General features: G+C 43.0%; 1 protein-coding gene across 1 annotated transcript in view; it reads left to right on the forward strand.

Annotated features, from left to right (window-relative positions):
* Positions 1-1,328: 1,328 nt before the first annotated feature.
* The window catches only part of LOC122928874 (PR domain zinc finger protein 2-like), a 135,183-nt gene continuing 117,196 nt past the window's right edge, over positions 1,329-19,315 (forward strand). Inside the window, 3 exon segments of the mRNA XM_044282166.1 lie at positions 1,329-1,384; positions 2,322-2,439; positions 17,919-18,022. Coding sequence (XP_044138101.1) covers positions 1,352-1,384; positions 2,322-2,439; positions 17,919-18,022 — 255 coding nt within the window. The 5' untranslated portion in view covers positions 1,329-1,351.

A 19,315-nucleotide genomic window follows, 5' to 3' on the forward strand; every position in this document is an offset into this window, starting at 1 on the left:
GTACAGCGGCTTACGACCACATATGGGGTGTTTCTGTAAACTACAGAATCAGGGCCATAAATATTGAGTTTGGTTTGGCTGTTAACCCTTGCTCTGTAACTGGAAAAAAAAAATGTTATGGAAAATCTGCCAAAAAAGTGAAATTTTGAAATTGTATCTCTATTTTCCATTAATTCTTGTGGAACACCTAAAGGGTTAACAAAGTTTGTAAAATCAGTTTTGAATACCTTGAGGGGTGTAGTTTATAGAATGGGGTCAAGTTTCTATTATGTAAGCCTTGCAAAGTGACTTCAGACCTGAACTGGTCCCTAAAAATTGGGTTTTTGAAAATTTCTGAAAAATGTCAAGATTTGCTTCTAAACTTCTAAGCCTTGTAACATCCCCAAAAAATAAAATATCATTGCCAAAATGATCCAAACATGAAGTAGACATATGGGGAATGTAAAGTATTAACTATTTTTGGAGGTATTACTATGTATTTTAGAAGTAGAGAATTTGAAACTTGGAAATTTGCAATTGTTTACAAATTCTTTGTAAATTTGGTATTTTTTTTATAAATAAAAATGATTTTTTTTTTAACTTCATTTTACCAGTGTCATGAAGTACAATATGTGACGAAAAAACTATCTCAGAATGGCCTGGATAAGTCAAAGCGTTTTAAAGTTATCAGCGCTTAAAGTGACACTGGTCAGATTTGAAATAGGGCTGAGTCCTTAAGGGGTTAAAAAGTGGGTTTTGGAAATTTGCTTCCTAACGTCCCAAAAAAATTAAATGTCCTTTTCAAAATGATCCCAACATGAAGTAGATATATTGGGAATGTAAAGTAATGACTATTTTTGAAGGTATTACTATCTATTATAAAAGTAGAGAAATTTAAATTTGCTAATTTTAAACATTTTTGGGTAAATTTGGTATTTTTTATGAATAAAAATGTTTGTTTGTTTTTTTACTTATTTTTACCACTGTCATGAAGTACAATATGTGACAAAAAAACAATCTCAGAATGGCCTGTATAAGTAAAAGCGTTTTAAAGTTATCACCGCAAAGTGACACATGTCAGATTTGCAAAAAATGGCCTGGGCAGGAAGGTGAAAACAGGCCCGGGGTTGAAGGGGTTATAATCTACAGAAAATGTTGAGCGGCTTGGTGACTATTTCCTTCCGCTTATCTCGTACTGATTCTGAGCTATTTGTTGTTTCCTTGATATTACAACCAAAGTGAAAGTAAATTCTGCTGTGTGTGGTTTATCTGCTCTCTGCAGACAGTCATGTGACTTGCCACTCCTGCTCCCACAATGCACTGCTCCCCAGTAACAGCAGAATTATTAATTGAGTTCGTTGTCGGGTGCAGTATGAAAGAGCGTATCATTAAAAAGTTGTACAAGGTAAGTAAGGTGTAGGATTTACAAGGATATTCAGTATTCGATGGAGATTTAAATGGTATTGTGTGGGAAATATGTAGCACAATAATGGAGTTTACCTTGAAGTCTAATTAAAGATGACCGATCCGCCCTCCTCACATGTCTGTTTTAGTAAATGCTATTATTCCCATTATAAAATAAAAATGCCGGAGCATCTTTTCTAACTATGCATTGCCATTCCAGTTATTGATTGTGTCTAGAGATGAGCGAAGTTCTCAAAAATTAGATTTGGCTGCTTCGCTAGATTTCACATACAAATTTGGTTTGTGACGAATTACTTCATCACAAAGCACATTTCTTTGTGAGTAGCGGGCACAATGACCGCGAACGGCGACTGTGCCGCCCCCTATCATTGAACACCCACGTTAATCTCTGATCGGGGCATTTGAGATGGCTACTAAGGCTTGTCAGGGATTAATCTGTTAAAAAACATAAAATTATCCATTTGCTCGCGAAAAGTTTGCCGTGGCCATCTTGATTGAAGATCCAATGCGAAATCTTGCGCGGTGCATGATGACATCATCACGGCTGGCTGGCGTGGTAACGTTCACAGCGCACAAGATTTCACGGGGGATTTTTAATCAAGATGGCCACGGCGGACTCTTTGCGTGCAAATTGATAAGGTGAGTATGAAATTATTATTTTTTTTAACAGCTATTTTAGGGAAAATGTATTCCAATATCACGAAGCACGAGGAAATTCCTCTTTGCGGCGAATCTAATTTTCCCTTATATTTGGAACGAAGTCCACTTTATGAACTTCTATTCGCCCAACGCTAATTGTCTCTCTACACATTGTGACCTGATTTGGACAATCTCGTGTGCATATTGTGTGCTTTGTAATGAAATGTTTCATGTTTAGAGATGGTGATTTCTCAAGTCTGTTGTACTTTGACTTGTAGGATGCAGTAACTCCTCCAGAGGTAGCGGAGACACTGGCTGAGGTGCCTGAACATGTTCATAGAGGGCTTCCTGAGGAAGTAGTGCTCGCTCCCTCTGCTGTTAATAAGTTGCGACTGGGTAAGTCAATTGCAGTGATTGATTATTTTTATTTTTTTTAAACATTACTGTGATTACGGTAATAGCTTTTTGCAACACTATAAATTTGACACAACAAACTTCTTGAACAACTCGGTCAGAAAAATCTATTTGGGTTTCAATCGATTCTACCAGAGACGAATCTGCTCCAATTGGCCTGAAAATGTGTATGAAACACTTCTTCTTTTTTTTTTTTTTTCTTTTTTTCTCTCTTGTTCTTTTCTCTTTTTTTTATTTTTATTTAAGCTTTTTTTGTCTCTCCCCTTTTAAACTCTTTAACCCATTGACAGGTATAGTAGTAGTAAATACACTGTAGTAAATACACTGCTGTCGACTCACCAAAATACGCTTATTGCACACGTATGAACGTAGAAGCTTTGCAACAGGTTTTTGGAAAGAAAAAGGGGCAGTTGTGCACTGTATGCTGGGAAATATGCCTGTTGCACACTTAAGAACTGTAGAAGCTTTGCAACAGGTTTTTGGACAAAAAGGCTGGCTACTTCACATAAAAAAAACGAGTACTGCTTTCTTAGGCCTCTTTCACACGAGCGAGTATTCCGCGCGGGTGCAATGCGTGATGCAAACGCATTGCACCCGCACTGAATCCGGACCCATTCATTTCAATGAGGCTGTGTACATGAGCGTTGGTTTTCACGCATCACTTATGCGTTGCATGGAAATCGCAGCATGTTCTATATTCTGCCTTTTTCACGCAACGCTGGTCCCATAGAAGTGACTGGGGCTGCGTGAAAAACGCATTGCATCCGCAAGCCGATGCGATTTTCATGGATGGTTGCTAAGAGATGGTGTTTGTAAACATTGAGTTATTTATCACGTGTGTGAAAAACGCATCATTGAACCTGCGCGATAAAAACTGAACGCGATCGCAAATAAAACTAATGAACTTGCTTGCGAAATCGCGCAGTTTTCACTGAACGCATCTGCAACACATCCGGACCTAATCCGGACACGCTCGTCTGCAAGGGGCCTAAGAAGTTCATGTCTTGTGCAATGCAACACTTTAAGTTATGAACAGCTTCAGCCCTGGCTACAGAAACACAGTAAACAAAGATTATTTTCAGATGAGTGTGTCCACTGCTTGAAACACACTTCACGTGGGAGTATGATTTCCTCCTATGGACATAAACTTTTGACAGGATTGCATGGAATTATAACGATTTTTAACGTGTGTCCCTACCCGACCTCAGATTTACTAAATAGTACTGAGATAATGTCTTCAGTACAAGCTCCGTTCCGCCTCCATTCTGCTTTGGAGGCTGACACTGCTTGCAGCGTTTTTGTGCTCGTCTGACGAAACTGAGCCAAACTGATCCGTCTTGACACACAATGTAAGTCAATTGGGGAGAATCCGTTTTCACTGACACAATATGGCACAAAAGAAAACTGATCCGTCCCCCATTGACTTTCAATGGTGTTTAAGACTGATCCGTTTTGGCTATGTTAAAGATAATACAAACGGATCCGTTCTGAACGGATGCATGCGGTTGTATCAGGGCCGGTGCAAGGATTTTTGCCAACACAAGCGAAGCTACATTTTAGCGCCCCCCCCCCCCCTTTCCCGCGCCCCATCCATGATCACATCATTAACCCCCGCCCAGACGGCCCTGGCCCCATCCTGATCACATCATTACCCCCTATTGACAATAGGGGGTAATGATGTGATCATGGATGGGGCCGGGGCCAGGGCCGACCGGGCGGGAGGGGTGGGAATGATGTGCCATGGGGGGGAGAAATGTGACACACAATAGGCTATTGTGTCACATTTCTCCCCCCCCATGGCACTTAATCCCCCCCCTGACGGACGGCTCTGGCCCCATCCATGATCACATCATTACCCCCTATTGTGTCACATTTTACCCCCCCATGGAACATCATTCCCCCCCCCCCGGCCGACCCTTCCTGGCGGCCTGGCCCCATTCCCATGTCACATACAGTGGCATACTCAGAGTACAGACATTTACATTGTCCCCCCTGCCCTCCCTCCATCATGTCACGGTCACACAAACTAGCGCCAGAGCAGAGGCGCTCAGGCTTAGCATGGCATCAATGATGTGTTTAAAAAAATTAATTACAAAACAACAATAATTAATATTAGGGGGGGGGGGCGGGGTGTGTGACCCCCCCAATATTAATGATTGTTTTGTAATTAATTTTTTTAAACACATCATTGATGCCATGCTAAGCCTGAGCGCCTCTGCTCTGGCGCTAGTCAGTGTGTGCGCTAGCCTAGCGCTTTTTGCTCATGGGCGCTCATCTCATCATTTTGAATTAATTTTAAACTGGTGTGACTCTTTATAAAATAGCATTAAAAATTCAATTCAGACCTACGCCTACCCTAACAAGTCCTGACCTGTCCTGTCCTGACCACGTCTCCTGCTGCTGCTGGCTGCCAGAGGGCCAGAGGGCCAGTGTGCGTCTGAATCATCTGCTCTCATCTTACTGGCGGGCGCGGCTGCCTGTGTCTGACTCAGACACAATCAGTTAGCTCGAGCCTCGCCTATGGTACCTGCGCTACCCGCCGCCGCCGTGCCGCTCTCACACCAGTCACGCCCCCTCTGCAGGTGACTGTGTTGTGTACTGTTGCCCTGACTACGATGAGCGCCGCCGGCCGACGCACGCAGGCTGGGGACGGGTGGTAATGTTGCCCTGACTATGACGAGCGCCGCGGCTGCCGGCCGGCACACGCAGGCTGGGGGCGGGCAGGTTCACTGACGGTGGCGGTGCTGCAGCACAAGCAAGTGAAAAAAAAAAAAAAAAAATAAAAAACGGCATTCATTCATTCTTCCGTTCTTCCGCCCTGCGCAGGGCGCGCCCTAAGGCAGCCGCTTGGTCTGCCTTATGGTAGCGCCGGCCCTGGGTTGTATTATCTGAACGAATTCATTTGTGCAGATCCATGATGGATCCGCACCAAACGCGAGTGTGAAAGTAGCCCTAAAGGGGTTGTCTCACTTCAGTAAGTCAGATTTATCATGTAGAGAAAGTTAATACAAATCACTTACTAATGTATTGTTATTATCCATATTGTTTCCTTTGCTTGCTGGATTCATTTTTCCATCACATTATACTCTGCTCATTTCCACGGTTACGAGCACCCTGCAATCCATCAGAGGTGATCGTGCTTGCAAACTATATAGGATAAAGCACTAGCCCATGTGTGCTCCCATGGTCCCAGCCACCAGAGAGGCTGACACTTTTGCCTATAGTGTGTAAGCATGACCACCAGTGCTGGATTGCAGGGTGGTCTGTAACCATGGAAACGAGCAGTGTATAATGTGATGGATAAATTGAATACATTAGTAAGTGCCTTGTATTAACTTTCTCTACATGATAAATGCTACTTACTGAAGTGAGACAGCCCCTTTAATGTTCTTCACAATCCCACACTGTCCCTGCGAGACCCTAAATGGCTGGCTTATGTGTCTAATTGATGTCTGTCAGAGACATGGCAGGCATATCCTGTTACATTAGTGGCTGAGCTCACAATGCCGTCTGTGCTTCAGAGCTAGCATAAAGCCTGATAGACCACCAGCCGATATCCTCTATTCTGATTGGCTGTCAGGCAGACTGCAAAGTATTGTGGGTAAGCCCGCCTGTCGGGGCCCTGCAGCGGGTCATGTGATCTTCCATCTTCATGCCCTGTTTCCCTTACTAGTGTACAAAATTTTAAAAGTAAAATGTTGGGCGCCATTATGTGCAATTCCATTGAAGCATATCGCCAAAACTTCGGATACGTTTGGAAGAAGAATAAAAATTTTTTTTGGGATGAATCTGATTATTTTAGAATTGATTTGCTTCTCTTACCTATGAAGTTGTTCTGTTGTAGTCGTGGAGAACACCTCTAGCATGTTTTCATTGACGGGTCTTTCTCTTTGGTTTTACTAACGTTTAGTTCCCATGGTCATGTTTTTTTTATCACTTCTGTTTTTAAGGGATCCATGATAGATATGTTGGGTCCATTATGAGCCATTTATATGTCAAAAAGCAATGGAAACCTGACTGAAAAGTGTGGAAATGCAAACAGCACCTTAATGACAAGAACAGCACTGCCTACCGTCCTGGGCTGTTTCTGGCATAACTGATACCTTGGATGCTGATTATCTATGCTGTTGGTGGTAGGCTGAGGGACAAAATCAGTCTCCTTCCTCCTCTGGCAGCTGAAAATATAGTCTGGTTTTATTTCCCATGCGAAAGGGTTTTTCTCAGCTACACTGCCATACTACTGCACAATCTCTGCACCTTTTGTCACAAGCAGGGCAGAAAGCTATTTCTATTGATGCTTTGCACCCAGGTCATTAGGTGGACGCACACATAGCTATACACTTTGAACACGAGGTGCCCCCATACTATCTAAGGAAATGTCATACCTATTCACTATTCATGTAAATTGCATTGTTAATTTTTTATGATCTATGCAATGAACAGGATAGATAACTTCAGGACAACCCCTTTAAATCTGACAAAGTTGCCACAAACACAAATGTCAACTTAGCCTTAATCAGAAGTATTTCTGTTGGATCATATTTACTAAGTTATTTCAGTACTGACAGGTAACGGTGCATACGCAGTGATCAAGAATGAACCGTTCATTATTGATGATTGCCTGGTTGTTGATGATAGCTGCTTTCAAATCCTCTATATGGGGATGAACAATCGCCACTGTGATCGCTCCTCCTTGTAGAGCTCCCATTGTTTGCCAGCAGCACATCCCTGGTAACGCATGACAATGTGCCGCTCGCAAACGATATGTGCCGCAAGATGTGTTCACCAACTGATGAGTGTTTTGTCTGTCTATCTGTCGGGTAATGGATGGCACAGTTGCACTGGCAATTATCAGGAATGAACATTCACAGAAGTGCTCATTCCTGATAGTTGCCCCGTTCCTTGGCCCATGAAAAAGGGCCTTTACCAAATCGTTGAAAAAGGACTCATTAGACACAACAGGCTACGACTGCGGAAATAAACACCCCCAGCACATGGTAGTCCTCAGAACATCGGAGATGAACTGGTGGGACCTGTTACTACTGCCATTCCTGTACTTACTATAGAGTGTGTACTTTGTAATGCAGGAAGCTGGTCCTAATGAAGTGAATGGCAGGAGCACTGCAGTAACCAGGTCCATCTACTACACATCGGACGGAGCTGTGCAGTTCCAGCTCTGGAACTACTGCAGATCAGCTGATTGGCGGGGATGCAGGTTGTATGAGCCCCTCTGATCAGATGGTTATGGCCTATCCTGAGGTCTTTGTAAACTAGACGACCCTCACGATACAAATATACTCCTTTTCTAATCTTTCATTCTCTATTATGTTTAAAGGGAACCTGTCACCTCAAAAACGCATATTAAACCGCCAGCATTACCTCATAGTAGCCCCCAGTCTGTTAATAATCATATGTTTGATCCGGTAATCTGATGCTCCAGAGATTCAAAAAACAATGTTTTAAGCTCCATCAGCGCTATCTCGACGGTCAGCTTGAAGTCAAGGGGGCAGCGGCTTCCCTGCTTCAAGTCAAGGTAAGCACGCCCCCTAACTGTCCCCTCTTTTGTTAGATTGACAGCCTGCAGTGCAGCCGAGATTGCATAAGGCCTCGTTCACACTTCAGTGTTTGGTCAGTGATTTCCATCAGTGATTTGTGAGCCAAAACCAGAAGTGGAGCCTCCACAGACATGAGGTAGAAGGGAAAGATCTGCTCCTGTTCTGTGTTTAGAGTTGCACCTGGTTTTGACTCACAAATCACTGATGGAAATCACTGACTAAACACTGAAGTGTGAACGAGGCCTAAGTCTTGCGCATGCGCAGTGCGCCAGTGAAACTCTGCTGACAACGGCAGCCGGAGACAGGATCGCACCTTGCCAAGGAGCGCACCGCACATGCACGAGACTTATCCCTTTAGTAGGAAGACTAAAAGATTTTATTGTCAGGGCCCCCTCAACAGTATTATACAATGACATTATATACAGTGGCACTGTAGTAATCGGACGGAGTGGCTGCCGGGCCTTGTCTAAGAGCTCAATCTTGACTAGACACAGGAGTAGGAATTAGACGTGAGTTGGGGGTTGCGAAGAAATTGCTGGGGTGGGGGGGGGGGGCATTCAAAAATTTGCTGTGGGGCCTAGTCAGTTGTAGTTATGCTACTGTCCTTGGCTTTGCATCACTTACCGTATACAATACACAGCTCAGCGCAGACATGAGACTGCACTTTCTGCAGCACAGGAGCCCTGTTAGACAGACCCATAAAGCTGGGTGGCATCCGTCCCCCATAGGTATACTGTGTGATGGAGGTCTCTTCATAGAGTAGCGAAGTCTGCCACACAATTCCTTTCGGCATAAATACAGTAACCCTGCCGGATGGCCCTGAATGGGGGCAAAAGAACATTCTTTTAGCACAGTCGGTGTAATCCGGGCCTGTGGGTCCGTTTAACAGATACGCCATAAGCTTCTCCAGCACATACAGTAAACTGACACAGAAGACCAGGCTCAGACAGGCCCACAGGGGAACAGGTGAATCCCCCAGTGGGCCCTTGAGCAATTTGGGCCCCTGGTCCCTCATTCCCTGCATGAGTAGCACATGACACAGTACACTGCACTACACATAGATAGGCAGCATACAGCATCTCAACCAGTATATGTTCACATAAAAAATGGGTAGATTAACAGACTGACTTCTAGGTGCAGACTTATGGTAGACAATATACTCTTTTGCCAGGGACCTGCCCTGACAAAGTCGCTGCAGGGGTCCCCTATAATCGGTTACCTTGTAGAGTCTTGCTGCTGCCTGCCACTGTATGAGCAGATAATATTTGCATGTAACTGTACAGCGGGCCCCCAGAATGAATTTTACTGGTGGGCCCTAGACAACCCAGTCCGACACTGCAGAAGACACATTCCGAAAAGCAATTGAGCTTATGATAGATGCTCCAGGGCTTAGTATTTGGTTTTGCAATCACTGGAGACCTCTAGTGGTCAGATATTGTAACTGTTCTTACAAAGTATTAAAGGGAACCTGTCATCAGCTTTATGCTCCCCATACTAACGACAGAATAAAGTAGAGACAGGCGAAATTATTTCAGCGGTCTGTCATTTATAAGTAAAAAGTAAGTGGTTGCCGAGAACCAATATCACAATCGTTGCAGCTGGGCCTGGAAAAGAGTCACGGCCACCTGATAAGACCGTCACGTTGCCTAGGCAATCGTGCAAACAGAATGAATCGCAGCCGGCGGAATACACATTAAGAAGATCAGCTGTGGCAGAGGGTATTCCCTATTAAGTCCCAAATCGATGTATCCAGTACACCTCTCTTCTCATGAGGAGTTCAACCCTGTTGCCCCCACGTCGGGGTAGTAGTACCTCTTCTAAAATCTGAAATCTGAGTTGCGCAATATTTTGTTTGAGTGTATGGAAATGGTAAGGGATTGGTAAAGGTAAAGTCGACTTATGTTTGCTGAAGCGATCCTTCATGTGCATTGAAGTGTCCCCTACATAGGCAGGTCCACGTGGACATTTAAGAACATAAATAATACAGTTGCTATCACGTGTGAAGTGTCCCCGTATTCCGATCTGTTCCCCTGTGAGTGGATGAGATATGTATTGTCCTGTTATGACGCTGGAGCAGTGTATGCAGTTGAGGCAAGGGAAAGTGCCATTTTTGGCTGTGGAAAACTCCTCATGAGAAGAGAGGCGTACTGGATACATCGACTTGGGACACTAGAACCTAAAGGACTTAATAGGGAATACGCTCTGAATAGTTTCCTGTGATTTTACTTACATCTGATTTCGTTTTTTCAGCATAACTAGAGGAATGCGATCTTTCCTGTGACGCTTACCGTCTGCCACAGCTGATCTTCCTAATGTGTATTCCGCCGGCTGCGATTCATTCTGTTTGCACAATTGCCTAGGCAACGTGACGTAAACATCATGTGACATAGGGTGGTCTATTTAAACTGCTGTATTAGATCTGCAAAACACGGACATGGCAATGTGCGTTCCACATTTTGCAGACCGCACATCGCCGGCACTAATAGAATATGCCTATTGTTGTCCGCAATTGTGGACAAGAATAGGACATGTTCTTTTTTTTTTCGGGAATAGATTTGCGGACCCGGAAGTGCGGGTCCGCAATTCCGTATCCGGGCAGCACACCGTGCTGCCCCATAGAAATGAATGGGTCTGCAATTCCGTTCCGCAAAATGCGGAACGAAATTGCAGACGTGTGAATGGGGCCTTACTCTGTCATAGCCACAGTAACACAGTTTGAGAAAGGCATTACGTTTTCCGAAACGCGCGTCACGAATGTAATGTGTGACTAATAAACTCACCGCATCAGCAACTTTGGAGTGCTGGTCTTTTGATTCAATTTGATATATGGGTAACCGACCCTCTGACTGAGCACTCGTTTCACACAGTGCCGACCGATTTCGAAGATACGGCCACCTGAGAAGAGTCCTGGTTATTCATGGATTCCTGCTCTCCTGCTCCCCTGCTGATGTCCGACAGTCTAATACCTAGTTTTCTCCCTTTCTGTCTAGGAGAGAACTGATGTCTAGGAGAGAACAGCAGATGGCGAGAGAGCAGGAGATTATGTATAACCAGGACTCTTCTCAGGTAGACTGGACTCTTCTCAAGGCCTGGGCTGCAGTGATTATGATGTTGGTTCTCAGCAACCACCTACTATTAGCTCATGAGTGACACATCGCTGACATCAGCATGTCCGTCACTATTTTATGCTGCCCTCAGTGAGGTCAGCATAGAGTTGATAACCGGTTCCCTTTAATGAGGTCTTCCTGTACTTAGATATTGATTAGCTGTGTTGGGCAGATGCCAGCAGCAGGACCTATACCGTGGACAGAACCAGAAGCACATCCACTGCAGTTCAGCTGCCATTCAGATGACCATTACCATTACTGGAAACGACATAGTGGACGGAGCCTTCCATCCACTGTATAGTTTCCTTCCCGAAACAGCTGATCAGTGGGGAATGCTGGGTGTGGACCATCAGTGATCTGATATTGGTGACCTATCCTGAGAATAGGCCAATAATATCTAAGTGGCAGGAAACCCCTTTAAAGGGATGAATCTGGGCATAGCTAAAATATACTTTGTTTATTGGAAAAGTTTTGTGACCTATGGACCTAAGATTCCCACTAATCTAGACGTTATCAAAGTGCATCGAGGATGGCGACTAGCATGTAGACGTTGCTGGGTTTAGCCTAGTCTGACAAATTAAATTTCCACCAAAAAAGAAAAACTCAACCAACAAATATAATCTCTTGTGTTTTTCTTATGTATGGAAGAGCGGAGTCTGCATTCATCCGGATGTAGTCCCGCTCACAGCTGAGAGTTTGCTACAACTGTATCTAATCTTCTGTAAGCCAAGTATCTTACCAGCATTTACATATTGCTATAATGTAAAAATGCATTGTAAAGGGCATCAAAAATACATGCATTTGTACTGTGACTATTTTTATTTTATTTTTTTAAAGGGGTTGTTTACCTTTGTACGTCTTTTCTACATACTTCACAGCATGGCTGGACCCATGGTGGTAATCGGAGTAAGCTGATCCCCGCCAAAGGGTTCCAGCTCCATCTCTGCTGTGCAGGGACCGTCTCACCATCCAGTTAGCCACAGGGTCACATGACCACTGGAGTCAATGACTAGGCGTAGTGGTAACCCATGTGGCACATCACTGAATCATGTGCCGCATAAGTGAAATATCACCGCTGCAGCCAGTCACTGGCTGCAGTGGTCATTTGACCCGATGTTGATGTGGGGACACCTGGGACCTGTAGTCGGCGTTGCAGCGATTGAACCGGAACCCTGTGGCGGGGATCAGGTAAGTATGATTACCACTGTGGGGGTCGCATTAAAGCTGTTCAAAGGTGAACAAACATGTTAAAGGAACCTGTTTCATCTGTAAAAAAACTGCATAGGCAGTCGCCACGTTGAATTAAGGCTTCCCGTACACAATGCGGTCCGGCAGGGTGATTGACAAGCAGATCACTGCTAATTACTGGGCTGCACCTGTAGATGATATTTGCTTCCGCGAGTACAGCATTCCTGGTAAAAAAGTGTGCGTTTTTGATGCGTTTTTGATGCGTTTTCTTGTAGCCATTTTTAAAAAGCTATAAAACAACAACTTGTAAACCTGCTGTCCTGATAATTAACCACAATGTATCCATGTAATTAAAGTGCTCCAGCCTGGAGCCGAGGCTGTTCAGAGGGGATCGTCTAGACTGGATATAACTGTAGCAAACTCTCAGCTGTGAGACATTAGGTCTCTATGGATTTTAAGCCCCTCGATATAAACAAGTGTGTTCCTGTTAAAGTGTAACTGTCATTTAATTTATTCTTTCTTTTTTTTTTTTTTTATTTGTAGGGCCAGTGATTTTGGTTATTTTTGCAATATACTTTATGGGGGGATTTATCGTGAGAGGAATATTTGAAGTCTGTGTGGCTTGGGTCTGCGTTTGAGTACCTTATGCCACATTTATCAAATGTCACATGTTGTTTGATAAATTGGGCTTATCCTTAGACCTAACACTTCTGTCGAGAGAAGTACCTCCAGTTTTTCTTCTCCACCCTCCTCCTGGAGTGAGATGATAAATAATAAATTGGGAGTGAAGCTCATTAACATAATCACACCCACTTTCCCACCCACATAACAAAACTGGAGTGAGTAGTGTAAAATTGCAAAAAATCGTAAAATTGTGCGTAAGAGTGAAAGTGAAAAAAGTCACAAAAGCCCTATTTTGCGACTTTTTGAAGCCAGAATTCTGGAGTGAAGGCGTGATAAATCAGGGCCACTGTGTTTTTGTACATTTCTTTTACAAAACTACCTCTGAAGTTATATTTTCATAGTGAGTTGCCAAGGAAAACCCATCTTTGCTGTTGAGCACAGCGCAGTACTGATCAGTGAAGACTGCCACCTGTTTGGTTGATATGTATGCAGTGTCAGTGGTGAGCGCTGACAGTGTACCGGTACGCCTGGTGCACCAGGAGGTGCAGGAGATTGGGCAGTGATCTCCTGCATTTCCCGGCAGCTAGTTAGTCAGTGTGCTACAACAGTGGTCCGCAAGGGGTCACTTTAAGATGAGATAAGTGTTTTGTGATGCCAGTTGCAATGAAGCAACAACGGGATGGAGTCCCTTTAAGAAATGCTGTTGGTACCCATTTGTAGGAATGGCTGAGTGATATAGGGTGGCCTATAATGTCCCATAATGTTTTGTACACGTGTCACGGTGCTCCTACCTAGATACGCTGGAACCCGAGGCGTTGGCTATGAAGCAGACAAATAGGGTGAACAATTGAGGGATTTGAAGAAATATTTGAGTCCAGACCTTGTGATGAAGTTCAATGGCAGCTTTACTTTGCATAAACATTTCTCCAAACAGTTTACAGACTTTATCTTGGTTCCAGCAGGCTGTAGCATTAACTCTAGCAGGCAAACAATCTCAACTCTGCTACATCGGTTTCTCTTTGGCTCTGCTGTACTCACAGACTTAAATGGAATCTCTGCTTCTGCAGGATGCTGCAACTTCTGTCTGTAGTCTGACTCTGGAGAATAGGTTAGAATCCTGGCAGCTACAACATAGTCTCAACCAGAACACACCAGAACTCCCTACCTTCTTCTGGTAGCAAACAGGACTGGCCCACTTCTTACCAAGAAAGGAGGAAAGAATGGAATGGTGAGTTCCATTCTCTCTAAGTGTAGCTCTGCCATAGTTTCTGCCACCTGCTGGTGAACCAGGCACATTACATGAACAATTACATAACATTATTATAAATGCACAGTGTCTAGGGACCTGGAAATAAATGCATAAGACATTATATTAGCATTTACAGATAGAAGCAGGGTGTAGGAGTGGTAATGCCAATTGGGGGTATTACAAGTGTGTCAGGCATGCAGATCACACATACGCTGTCAGCGCTCACCACTGATATTGTACTGATGACAGCCAGACAGGGCAGAATTGTATACTGATGATATTGTTTTGCCTCAAATGATTTTTTTTATTTATTTGGGTCCGAATTGATTCTACTCGAATCAGATATGCTCCCTGAAAATTGGTATATAACAGTCTCTGGTGTGTATATGTGATAGATAGTATTAGAATGTATTAGCTCTTATGATCCGAAGTCTATTCACTCATCCGTAGTATGTGTGTGTGTGTGTGTGTGTATATACAGTACAGACCAAAATTTTGGACACACCTTCTCATTTAAAGAGGTTTCTTTATTTTCATGACTATGAAAATTGTAGATTCACACTGAAGGCATCAAAACTATGAATTAACACATGTGGAATTATATACATAACAAAAAAGTGTGAAACAACTGAAAATATGTCATATTCTAGGTTCTTCAAAGTAGCCACCTTTTTGCTTTGATTACTGCTTTGCACACTCTTGGCATTCTCTTGATGAGCTTCAAGAGGTAGTCACCTGAAATGGTTTTCACTTCACAGGTGTGCCCTGTCAGGTTTAATAAGTGGGATTTCTTGCCTTATAAATGGGGTTGGGACCATCAGTTGCCTTGTGGAGAAGTCAGGTGGATACACAGCTGATAGTCCTACTGAATAGACTGTTAGAATTTGTATTATGGCAAGAAAAAAGCAGCTATGTAAAGAAAAACGAGTGGCCATCATTACTTTAAGAAATGAAGGTCAGTCAGTCCGAAAAATTGGGAAAACTTCAAGCGCTACAAAGAAACGGGCTCACATGCGGACCACCCCAGGAAAGGAAGACCAAGAGTCACCTCTGCTGCGGAGGATAAGTTCATCCGAGTCACCAGCCTCAGAAATCGCAGGTTAACAGCAGCTCAGATTAGAGACCAGGTCAATGCCACACATAGTTCTAGCAGCAGACACATCTCTAGAACAACTGTTAAGAGGAGACTGTGTGAATCAGGCCTTCATGGTAGAATATCTGCTAGGAAACCACTGCTAAGGACAGGCAACAAGCAGAAGAGACTTGTTTGGGCTAAAGAACACAAGGAATGGACATTAGACCAGTGGAAATCTGTGCTTTGGTCTGATGAGTCCAAATTTGAGATCTTTGGTTCCAACCACCGTGTCTTTGTGCGACGCAGAAAAGGTGAACCGATGGACTCTACATGCCTGGTTCCCACCGTGAAGCATGGAGGAGGAGGTGTGATGGTGTGGGGGTGCTTTGCTGGTGACACTGTTGGGGATTTATTCAAAATTGAAGGCATACTGAACCAGCATGGCTACCACAGCATCTTGCAGAGGCATGCTATTCCATCCGGTTTGCGTTGAGTTGGACCATCATTTATTTTTCAACAGGACAATGACCCCAGGCTGTGTAAGGGCTATTTGACCATGAAGGAGAGTGATGGGGTGCTGCGCCAGATGACCTTGTCTCCACAGTCATCGGACCTGAATCAAATCGAGATGGTTTGGGGTGAGCTGGACCGCAGAGTGAAGGCAAAAGGGCCAACAAGTGCTAAGCATCTCTGGGAACTCCTTTCCAGACTGTTGGAAGACCATTTCAGGTGACTACCTCTTGAAGTTCATCAAGACTGTGCAAAGCAGTAATCAAAGCAAAAGGTGGCTACTTTGAAGAACCTAAAATATGACATATTTTCAGTTGTTTCACACTTTTTTGTTATGTATATAATTCCACATGTGTTAATTCATAGTTTTGATGCCTTCAGTGTGAATCTACAATTTTCATAGTCATGAAAATAAAGAAAACTCTTTGAATGAGAAGGTGTGTCCAAACTTTTGGTCTGTACTGTGTGTGTGTGTGTATGTATGTATATGTGTGTGTATATATATATATATATATATATATATATATATATATATATATATATAGGCTGTATTGTAATACATTGCAGAGGGGATCAAATAAGAGGTAAAAAAAAAAAAGTGTTTTTCATAATACAAAAAAAAAAACAGTTTCAGTAAAAAAACAATAAAACCTAAAATTGTAAAAAAAGAAAACCAGACATATGGGTATTGCCACGTTCGTAACAACCGGCTCTATGAAAATATCACATGATCCACCCCTTCACCTGAACGCTGTAGACAAAAATTTTATAAAAACTGTGCTAAAACAATATTTTTTTTTTGTCTCCTTACATCACAAAAAGTACAACACCAAGCAATCAAAAAGGCATCTGCCCCCCAAAAAAGTACTAATCAAGCCGTCACCTCATCCCGCAAAAAACGAGCCCCTACATAAAACAATCGGGCGAAAAATAAAAAAATATGGCTTTCAGAATATGGAGAGGCTGAAACATATATTTTTTTTTGTTTCAAAAAGGCATTTATTGTGTAAAACTTAAATAAATAAAAAAAAGTCTGTAACGACCTGCTGAATAAATATATCACATGATCTAATCCCTAAGGTGAACACCATAAAAAAAAAAAAAACGGTGTAAAAAACAAACCTTACATCACAAAAAGTGTAATATCATGTGATCAAAAAGTCATATGCACCCTAAAGTAGTACAAATCAAACTGTCGTCTCATAAAGAAAAAAGTGAGCCCCTACATAAGACAGTCGCCCAAAAAAATAAAAAATAAACTATGGCTTTCAGTAAAAATTCTGTAAAAATTATATATTTTTTTTTTTCAAAAGCGCTTTATTATGTAAAAGTGAAACAAACAAAGAAAGTAGACAAATTTTTGATATCATCGCATCTGTAACAACCTGCTCTATAAAAATAGCATGTCCTGACATGGGATCACGCAGTAAAACAGAGGGCACCGCATATGTGTGAGACTTTGGAAAGCAAAGCCGAATTGCAGGCTGTCACTCAAAGGCAAGAGGTGGCGTGGTTACCTTGACTTGAAGCAAGGAGGCGGCTGTCCCCTTGACCTCAAGCTGACATGCAAATTAGCACGGACGGAGGATAAAAGATTTGTTTTCTGACCTTAGCAGCATCGGACTGCAGGATGAAAAGTATGATGAGTATCACACTGCGAGCTACCCTGAGGTACTGCTGGCGGGTTTACATGCATTTTGGAGGTGACAGGTTTCTTTTAAAGGGGTATTCCCATCACATACAATGGTGGCATATCGTTAGGATATGCCCTCATTGTATGATAGGTGCGTCCCCCACCTCTGGGACCCACACCTACAATGAGAACGAAGCAGGGAGAGCTGTAGCTGGAGGACCCCGGATTACCCGGGGTCCGTCCACCACCAAGCGCTGCTCCCATAGAAGTGAATGGGAGCACACCGCACACGCGCGGCCCCTGTTCTCATTAATTTCTATGGGGCAGACGGAAATAGCCAAGCCAGTGCTCGGCTATTTTTGGCGGCTCCATAGAAATGGAGGGCGGCTGCGCATGCAGAGACCTTGAGAATGTGTATGTCTTATAATGCAAAGTATATTAGTAAGATGTAGTAATGGAGGTAATATCAGGACAGATATCAAGTTGAAAATATGACAACCACTAACCACTATTATTTTAGGTATCTGGGCCAGAAAGCAGCTTCCAAGAGGAAAGAAATTTGGGCCTTTTGTTGGAGAGAAGAAAAAGCGTTCTCAAGTGAAGAACAATGTCTACATGTGGGAGGTAGGATTGTCTTTAGTTATACTGCGGGTCTTCTGAGGGGTCCTGATTAGAGATGAGCAAATCAATTCTTCAAACCCAAATTTATTGTAATTCTTTTTGGGTGAATCAAATATGCTCCAATCGCCCTGGTATATAACACACTCTGTGGTCTCATATGTAGATAGAGACAAGGGGGGTTGAGCCTAGTATGCTATTCTTGGTTCCTGGGTAATTTATATCCATGGGATATGGGTGCTCTTTCTCTGAAGAGCGCCTAGTAAATGTAGTATGTGTGCGGAGTATTCTAGGCCAGGCAATATACCACTGGGTTTTTGGGAAAGATATTCAAGTTAGCTTTCGAATTAGCCAAGCTTTTCTGATGCCAGCAGATGTAAGAGGTTTTAATTCTCATATATTTTATGCTGAACCACAGAGGAGCATTGATTGGCTTACAATACTCCTCATGTGTACTCGGTGTTCTCCATAAAGAGAAACAGTATCGCAACCAATGCCTCTCAGGCAGCAAAGCAAATTTTTTTTTACTCAGCTCTTTAAAAGCGTAGTTACCCAGAAAGAGCTGGATTCCTGATATGAGGCACTCCGTTTTCCTTTCTTTTTGGGAAAGAAGACTGGCTTGCATGTCTCTTAAAGAGAAGAATTATGTGGGGACATAAGCAATAGGTAAAAAATCTTATTATGAAAAAGCACTGACTGACCATTCGGACTCGAACTGAATTTATTGCCAAATTCGCCAAATCATAATTAATTTTAAGAAATTTGCTCATCTCTAGTCCTGATTAGAAATTGTCACTTACTCCTATAAACACATTTCTTATTTGTTATGATTTTTAAACATATAATGTGATGGGTCCTAAATGGTAACATATTAATCTGTGTTTCAACCTCCATTATTTTCTATGGGGGAACTACGATTCCACAATGGGAAATTTGCCATGAAGAAAACATTTTTTCACCAGTTTGCACATTTCTAGTTGTAATGCAGTACATTTGGAAAGTCTTTGAACCCTTTAATTTTCTTTCACATGTTATGTTGCTGCCTTGTGCTAAAAAAAATTATTAAGTTTTCCCCTATCAATCTGCACTCAATACCCCATAATGAGAAAGTGATAACCAGGACTCTTCATATAGTTGGCCGCCCCACCAAACTAAGCAATTGGGGGGGGGGGGGGGGGGGCCTTGGTAACAGAGGTGACCTAGAACCCATTGTTCACTCTGGATAAGCTTCAAAGATCCTGTGTGCAAATGGGAGAAAGTTCTAGAAGGTCAGCTCTTATTGCAACATTCCACCAATAT

This window comes from Bufo gargarizans, chromosome 2 (genome assembly GCF_014858855.1).
Source record: "Bufo gargarizans isolate SCDJY-AF-19 chromosome 2, ASM1485885v1, whole genome shotgun sequence".
NCBI lineage: Eukaryota > Metazoa > Chordata > Amphibia > Anura > Bufonidae > Bufo > Bufo gargarizans.